Here is an 8,724-nt window from a genome sequence, read left to right as displayed (position 1 = left end):
AGCTTTAGAATGCATGCAATTGTTATGCTTTTTCTGTTAGTCCTCAAGAATGCACAAAATGAAACTACGTGAAATGCACATATTTGTTTATTAAAAATTACAAAAAAAAATAACTTGAATTATTAACAGATAAACATTACATTCATCAACGCACATGTAATTGGACACTTGTTAAAAAAGCAATACTGGGTTGCATTAAAATTTATAATATTTCAAAGTGACGGAAATATTTACACAGCAAAATTGTCCCATGCTTCCCATGCTTCTTCAATAAGGGAAACTATATATATATATTCACAATACACGTTGTTTATCCCACAAGGGGAAATGCAGGCTGTGGGACGCCTATCGGAAAGCACATCACTGCAGAAGACCATACTGCAGTCGCCTCCTGGAGAGACTGAAGAAAACAGATTCTTAATCACCATGTTAAATATCTGATCATTCACAAAAACTAAAATCTTCATTTTTCAGGAATGCACAATATATTACCATCATTTTGGTTCTTGGCCAATATTGCAGATTTTCACTAATTCACTATAGCACTTTTAATTTTGGTTAAAGTTAGTTTTATATCTTATTTATGCAAACTATATTAGACAGAATTTTAATATTGCTACATCCCTAGAAAAAGTCATTTATGGACTAGTTAAAATGAAAGCTGTGAGAAATGAACAGTACTTTGTGCAGAAATTACCTAAGAGAGAGTGGTGAGGTGCCCTGGTTAATGGGTCTCATGGGCGATACAGCTGTTGAAATAAAATATTGATGAGTTAACATTTTGTAATATCTGTAAGCGAGATACAGAGGCCATGATGATACGGAGAAGGTATTTTTAGACATTAAAATGTGACTACAAACCCTCCACTGTATGAACTCTGCTTGGGGCATCTCTCTGCAAAGGAAGTGGAGAAACCAATGGTTTACTCTTGTTATTGTTAAACTATTAAAAAAATCCTTTTTGTTAACTGAAATACTGTTGAAGTAAAATATTAGATCAAAAACCTGAACGGATATTATAAATATTATAAATATTGCCTTGGCAATTAACTGAAATAAGTACAAAAATGACTAAATGGCAATTCAAAATAATAAATAATACTAAAACAACTACAACTATATATATGTATATATATATATATATATATATATATATATATATATATATATATATATATATAAAATACATAAGTCATATCGTTTCTGCTCTTACCCAAGACATATTTAATTTAGCCTCCCTGATTTTTCTGAGGTTTCCAGTGCCCATGAGGAACCGTGGACTGGGGCACTGTAGGAGGACAGCTCTATCCATGGTGTGTTTGTCTTCAAAAGGTTCTGACATGCCAGGGGTGATATAGCTGTCTCTCAGCTGGAGATGTTTAAGTGGAGAACGACTCTCTCTGAAGCGTTTGAATCGGAGTGACTCTTCCACTTCGGGCTGACGGGGGCGTTTCTTGAGCTTGTCTCTCAGGGGAGTCAGAGCGAGAGCAGACATGCTGGAGGAGGAAAAGCTGGGGCTACGGGACGGCTCCTTCATGTGTCTCTCACACAGGTGACAGTGGGAGGAAGGACACGGCGATGATGTCCCACGACAGATGAAGTGGTGATACAGCTTTCTGAACTCAGCATCAATCTGCAGTTCACTGAATGAGCAGGTGGACTGAGGGCCAGAAAGAGAGCGTTGACGGTTGGATAGAGTAAAATGGGATTTCTCCACCTTGGATAAGCTTCGGTCAGGGTGGTCATAAACAGACCACCGGGGTGAGGACAATGGCACCTGTTTGGCACCATAAGGAGATCTGAGGACCTCAGGATGGGACAGATGGTGGACAGGAGACCTCCGCTTTGGACTTGCTGTTGAGTTTATGTGTCTTTCCATGTTCAGCACACCAGGTCTGAAGCTACTTTTTCCACTAGGAGATAAAACACCAGTGAGACCACAGTGAGGGGAGGGGACTGGAGAGTGAAGGCGGTCCCTGAAACAGTCTTTATTCAATGAGGAAGGTCGGGAGGAGACTGATATTCCTCTCCGGTCAATAAGAGACAGATCTGCTCTGCTTTGTCGTGGAGACATAAGAACCGATGAGGCAGGAATAGCATTAAATGTTGGTCCAACCTCATAGGTTTGATCCAGATCTGGAGATTGGTCACTACATGAGGGGGAACCAGTATATGCAGGTGTGGAGAAGTCAATCACACGTGCAGGTTTACTTGTTAAATGCATATCAGTCCATGTACACTCATCAGTCACACCGCTCACATCCACGCTGTTCCTCCTGGGTGAGTAAAAACAGGCACTGGCCTCATAGGATGAATTTTTGAGTGGCGAAGACCTTGATTTGTTCTTAAGCAAATGTTTAAGTTTGTCAGTGCTCTTGAAACAGTTGCTAATGTTTCTTTGAACTGGACTTTGACTGGTAAATGAGATCTCTGTTGTTTTGTTCAGAGTGCAGCTGTGTCTCTTCTTAATGGATGCATTGCGATGCAATAGGCCACCTTGCCAGTGTTTGTGGCGGTACTTCTGCACTACGGCCCTCGCCGTATCAGTCACGTGCTGTCGCCGGTATGCCTCGCCAATCTGGTTGAGCATGCTGGGATAGACATCCAGGAGGGTACTTCCATGGCTGCTCAGTGTTTTCTCCAGTTCTTCATCCTCTTCTTCAGGCTGAGATGAGTCACCCCACAGAGAATCAGATGTGTTATTCAGATTCATAGAGAGCTGGAATGAATCACCTCTGTGCCCTGGAAGATTATAATTGAGACATGATTGTGATGGCAGCTCTAAATATAATTTTTAATTTCTTCAATAAATGAATGTAAGAGCATACAGTGGGTAGTTCATAAATAAAAAAACTAAAATGTTTATTTTGTGCTAATAGACATATAATTGTTATATACTCATTGCTTACACAAATTTTCACTGTTTTCATTTTGACTTGAGCCATTAAGATCATCCTCAGTGATCCCTGACACATCCATCTGAAACTGGTGGAAATAAAAAAAAATAATAATTAATAATAAAAATACTTTGTGTTTAATATATATATATATATATATATATATATATTACTACCTGATCATTCTCCTGGTCCTCAAACTCTATAAAATACATAGGATAAAAAGATTAAACATGTAAAATAAGTTTAAATAGCATTATAGAAATGACCCAAAATCAAAACATTTTGTTTCTTACCTCTCATCGAAATGTCTGCTCTAACTCGAGTCTGCATATTAGAAAATAAATTTAATATCGATAGAAACTTTATGCAAACTTACACAAACTTGGGCAAAAAAAACAAACACAAAAAAACACACCCATATTTCAGGTCATAGCTAATGTAAACTTGTGTATTACCACAACTATCATGATTATGTCCTACTGAAGAGCACCAGTATCTTATTTGCAGTGGGAATTCATTATGTCCATGAATATTAAATAAACAAAATCTAAATATTTCAGAAAATATTCATGTTAGATATGCTTTCTGGGTTATATTTACAACATTGACTCTCACCTTTAATGCTTCCAACTCACGTTCTCCCTCTACACTGTCAATGGGCACAGGACCTGCAGTCATTTAATACACAAACTCAGAAACAAATCAATGTTCAGGTAAAAACAACACAATATATATTTATGTATTTATTTGTAATAGTCCAGAGAGTAGAAATGCTTAGATATGAAGGTTTAATTTCGATATTTTAGCCTACCTCTACCAGTCCTGCAGGTCATTGTTTTCAGACAGACGTCTATCCCAGGATCATTCAGACTAGAATACTATAAATAACGTAACAAACAGGCTCTGTTAAGATTACACGTTTACACATATATTCGCTACAGTTTTTTAGAAACATATCATTTGGTAAAAAATGCGCCAATATAACGTTACTTTATCTGTAACATCTACATCTACGTACCTTTTGAAAAATAGCTTCCATTGCGTTTCTAAACACATCGTCGTTTCTCTTGAATTGATCTGCATATAAAGAATTTGCAGACATATTGCATTAACAAAATCTATTGCAAAAAAAATATTTGACCAATATAAATGGAGATGTACAGCAGCAACACGTCTGAACTTTCAAAATTCTCCCCGAGTGAAAAATTCGAGCTGTGATTGGACGTTCTTTCAAGCTACACGAAAACGTCATCTTGAAGCGCGAATTTGTCAAATAGGCTGTCCGAGTCATCTCCACGAATCGGTTCTTTCGAGCAGTTTGCAGGCACAAAAGAGATTCTTTGCCATTGCGTATCCATAATCCACATGGTTTGCTGCAATTTTATATGCAAAAATTGATTTATTTTTCGATAACGTTATTATTATTATTATTATTATTATTATTATTATTATTATTAATTTATTTTAGAAACTTGTTGCAGTGATTCAGCACATTAGTCCATATTCGTTGGTTAACTTTTAAATCATACAATACAAAATAAATAAATAAAATAAAATAAAATAATTAATTTATAATTATTTAATTATTTTAAAATAAATAATTACATCTGTTGTATATGACGCGATTCAGTCTGATTCTTGAATGAGTCGTTCAGACCTTTGCGAACCTGTTCAAAAAGTATTGGTTATGGCTAGTTTGCAAAAGAGGCGCCAATTAACTGCTAGGCTGGAATTAATTGTACGTTGCAATTTCTGAAATGTAATTTTCGCTCAGATACGACAGCAACATTCCTTCATGAATTGGTGCCCAATTTTAATTGACTGTTTGATTAAGTTATTTACCTCGCAAATTAATTAACTGGACACTTGCGCATCTCTGTCCAGAAATATGTTTGTTTTATAGGGTTATTTTGTCATGCAGTTGTCCGCCTTCCTTCCTGGATTATTTGGTACGATTAATTGTAGTTGTGTGTACTATATGACTACCAGGTTATTCTAGTGCATACTGATCTTCTTGATACAAAACGAACTGCTTAATGTGGGTTCATTATTATTCTATTATATTAGTAATTGTGTATCATTATTAATTTTAAATGTGTGTCACATTGTCCTCACATAGGCTCAGTTTAGTAAAAATACAAAGTGAGCAGGATGCAAACATTCAAACGACCGATCTGCCTTCTAACTCTGCTATGATCAAAATACATCCAACAGAGGGAGCCTTTGGCTTATGTTTTTCCCACATCCGGAACAACATGGCTTTCCAAAAATAGTGAAGGTCCCACACTGGTGTATTGTGCCTAATATTAAACATTTAAGGTAAGAACACATTGAACTTTTAGTTGAAATCTGCATTCATTATAAAGTAGATTTTTACCTGAATGTTTGTCATTGTGTTCTTAATGTGTTCACTTTTTTACCTGACAGCTAAAGCAAAAATATTACATTAGAGTTTAACTAAAAAAAAACAAAAAACACCTACATTGGATTTAAAGCCACAATTATAAACACAACACATGCACATGTTTTGTTTCTGTCCTCTCCATTAACCTTTGACCCCTCTGTGAAGGAGGTAGTTGCAGGCTTGCAAATGTGTAGTTTAAACGAAACACACACAGTCTTGCAGGCAAGTGACTTTATTCCTCACCGAACCATGAGTCGTGAGCCTTTTTGACAGCTTCTAATTAGAGATTTTAATAATCAAACCACTTCATCTCTCCATTAATCTTTCTCATGAATGTGCGCACGCTGTGAAGATATGATGATGGTGCTGTAATCAACATTAGTAGTGGGAGTTGTGAGTTGAAATTTCTGCATTATGCAGATTATAGAGATAATGAATGTGTTCTTTGGCCTTTGTTAGTTTATCTACATGCATGCACCAACAATTCGTTTTCAGTATTTTAGTGTAACATGTTTTGCATCACTCAGAATTTAATTTCACACTCCAGTTCTTAAAGGGGCACTCACTTGTTTTTCCTCAAAAAGGTTTTATACACAAAATGTTTAAAGCATGTACATTAACAACAAATGTAGAATAGTTAAATCAGTAGCCTAATAAAAGTGGTTTTATTTTACATGGAGTGGGTCTGTTCATGGGGACAGCCATGTTGAAATCACATGACTGTTCCAGTACTACACTTTATCTACACTTTATCTTGGTAACTGACCCTTCACAAAAACCCACTCTTCTTAGTTACTATTGCTATGTCCGACAAGCCATGCCACTCTCGCACTACACATCATGTTCTCACACAGAGAGAAGTATAATAACATGTTTAATAACAAAAACGTAATGACATCATATAATTAAAAAATACACCTGATGAAAAACTTGACCAATTTCTGGATAATAAGGAAACAGCCAAGCGAATAACACTACATAAATGTTATGATAGATAAATTAATTAATGATGAATGTGCACAGTTTTTACATGATTCCCAATTATTTATATTCACGATTACTAGTATTTGTACAGGCTTTACATTTTAATATAAAGTTTGTAATTATTTTTTAAGCAGATTTGTTATTTAATAGCATTAATTAAAGTTTCTTAAGGGTCAAGATCTATTTATATGCATTGCTCCTTCAAGCCACTCTCCTAATAGATGTCAGCAGTCTCAATGCAAGACCCAGATTAACTGTAAAGCATGTGTAAGACACTAATAAAATTATAATGTATTTATTTTATCACAAATGAGTCTTTCAATTAATAAAACTGGCTGTATCTATAGTATTATAGATTACATAACATTAAATTATTATTTTCAAATACATTTTTCAATTATTATAATCTTAAATCATTGTCCCCAGATTAGTAGGGCACTCTAAATAGCAGTGGCTGGGATAGATTTTGAAATATCAATTCCACTTAAAAATATGCACCTGCTCCCGAACAGATTTAAGTTTATGGACTTTTTGTTATGACAGAAAATCCAGGATGGGTTTAGAAGAACCAAATAATCCAAGATCATGCCAAATCGTCAACTATCAAATCCAGCTAATTTAGTTAACAACATACAAAGAACGGGTCCCAGGTTACTTCTGGTATGAAACAAGGTCTCAGCTTTCAAATTTTGTAATTTATTAAGAAATTCAAACAATAAATACATTTTTGTGGCTCTTTAATGTTTCATGACAGATTGCTGTATTAGCTCAGTTCAACCAGTACGTGAACTGCTCGACTTTTCATATTTACTTAAAGTGCAACACATGAACATGAATGAACATCAGAACGTATTTTGTTTCTACCATGGAAAGACGTCAGTACACACAACTTTTTTAAGTTTAAGTCCACCAAAATTAATCTACTCCCATATCTGATTTGTTTGTTTGACATATTGTCAGATTCGGCGTTATGATTGGTCAGATCCCTGTCAGTCAAGCTCTTTGTGAATGGTCAACTCTGTTTGTTATTGGACAATTTAACTAGTAGGATAAATGAATCATGGCTGACCATGAATAACATTTTTAGTGGCATTTGTAGCTGGACACTTTTATAAAGTGCTTCCTCCACACTACTAGGTGTCAGTATAAGCCTGAGATTACATACGCCAAATACAGTGGAGATAAAAATAAGAGAACACTCTATGATTTTCTAAATTTCAAGATCACTGCTTAATCCTCTTTGAACTTATCCTAACAGGAGGAGAAGGGCAGTTTTTTAAGCATATTTCATAAATTCTGAAGCACAGTATAAAAACCTTAAATAAGACATTTGAAAAAGAACTCTGATCAAAATTAGAGAACACTTACGAATCTCTCAAGTTATTGGTGTTAATCTGCCTACTTTAATGAATTGGAGAAACTAGTGATGACCTGCGGCAGCAGATGTGCTGAAATCAGTCAAAGCAAGAGCCTCTACACTTCCTACTAATTTTTGACCTTTGTAATCTTGTTCCTTGCTACTGTAGTTACTGTTCTCTAATTCTGATCTTTGGGTTTTCCATAAAATAAAGATTGCAATATTTCAGAGGGAATCAAGTGTTGATTGACCCTACTTCTGATCCCTGTTGTGTAGTACTGTTCTATACTAAAATATTATAATTGACTTTTAATTATTTTACTTTTGTGAGACACTTTGGAAGGCGTGTCCTTCAGGAGGAGTTGCTTAGTGCAAGTTCATCCCTGCGGTTATTGGCTTTTGGAGGAGAGTCATGTCCATCGTTAAGTCGTCTCAATAGCTGAAAGCATGAAGGAAATGGCACACATATCTGTAATCTTTACGGCACCACAGACGTTTCTTGCTGGGCAAGCTGGTACAAAGTCCCAGACGAACACCTGTGCTTGGAGTACACGTGAGTGACACCCAGAAAATAATAAACTGATAACCTTACAAAATTACAAAAAATGTTTTTTCCTAAAAGCTCTAGTAGTGGAAGAAGACCCCAACCCCATTATAAACCCAAAGGTTCAAACTGTATATGATCTTACATAATTATTTATTTCTTTGTTCAGATCATTGAGAATTTGCCTCTGGTGGAGGCTTTTGCGGTGAGCCTTACTGAGGGTGACAGGCTAATGGGATTTATAGTGCTCACATCAGGGCAACCAGGAACCCTTTCATCCTCTGCATTTTCTCATCAAAAACCTTTCCATCATTCTACACAGTCCTCTGAAGACCTCAACACTGTTGACGTCTCAAGAAACTCCTCCTCCCCCTCACTCAGGTTTATTGAAGATGAGATTTGCAAGAGGTTATCACAGCTTTTGGCCAGTCACAGCATTCCTAGTCTTGCATAGCCAGACCTTCAGACTGACAGCTAAAGGGCTGGAATCGATGGCAGCTTTCATTGTCCAAGGCCCGCCATGAGGCCGTTTGAT

The 8,724-nt window shown here is 36.1% G+C and overlaps 1 protein-coding gene across 2 annotated transcripts; it reads right to left on the bottom strand.

Annotated features, from left to right (window-relative positions):
• Positions 1–69: 69 nt before the first annotated feature.
• Positions 70–4,126, bottom strand: LOC113062926 (uncharacterized). 2 transcript variants are annotated; one of them, XM_026233017.1, is made up of 10 exons: positions 3,919–4,126; positions 3,712–3,778; positions 3,516–3,590; positions 3,194–3,224; positions 3,074–3,099; positions 2,910–2,985; positions 1,214–2,742; positions 862–895; positions 698–749; positions 70–400 (listed from the first exon to the last, which is right to left on the bottom strand). In XM_026233017.1, exons 3-10 carry the CDS (start codon positions 3,576–3,578, stop codon positions 361–363), a joined length of 1,851 nt encoding a protein of 616 aa, XP_026088802.1. In that variant the 5' UTR covers positions 3,579–3,590; positions 3,712–3,778; positions 3,919–4,126; the 3' UTR covers positions 70–360. The 2 variants fall into 2 exon arrangements, with proteins under 2 accessions (XP_026088802.1, XP_026088801.1); XM_026233016.1 differs by having other exon boundaries at positions 3,516–3,568.
• Between the last annotated feature and the right edge of the window lie 4,598 nt (positions 4,127–8,724).

This window comes from Carassius auratus, chromosome 45 (assembly GCF_003368295.1).
Source record: "Carassius auratus strain Wakin chromosome 45, ASM336829v1, whole genome shotgun sequence".
Taxonomy (NCBI): domain Eukaryota; kingdom Metazoa; phylum Chordata; class Actinopteri; order Cypriniformes; family Cyprinidae; genus Carassius; species Carassius auratus.
The sequence above is the reverse complement of the archived record's forward strand: the minus strand, read 5'-3'. Positions and strand labels throughout refer to the sequence as shown.

Excerpts from the sequence above, each read along its gene's own strand:
- LOC113062926 (XM_026233016.1), bottom strand. The coding sequence starts at position 4,002 with ATGTCTGCAAATTCTTTATATGCAGATCAATTCAAGAGAAACGACGAT. Across the intron at positions 2,743-2,909 it reads TGAAAACAGTGAAAATTTGT|GGCACAGAGGTGATTCATTC; the intron begins GTAAGCAATGAG and ends ATAATCTTCCAG. Across the intron at positions 401-697 it reads ACCTCACCACTCTCTCTTAG|TCTCTCCAGGAGGCGACTGC; the intron begins GTAATTTCTGCA and ends TGTTTTCTTCAG.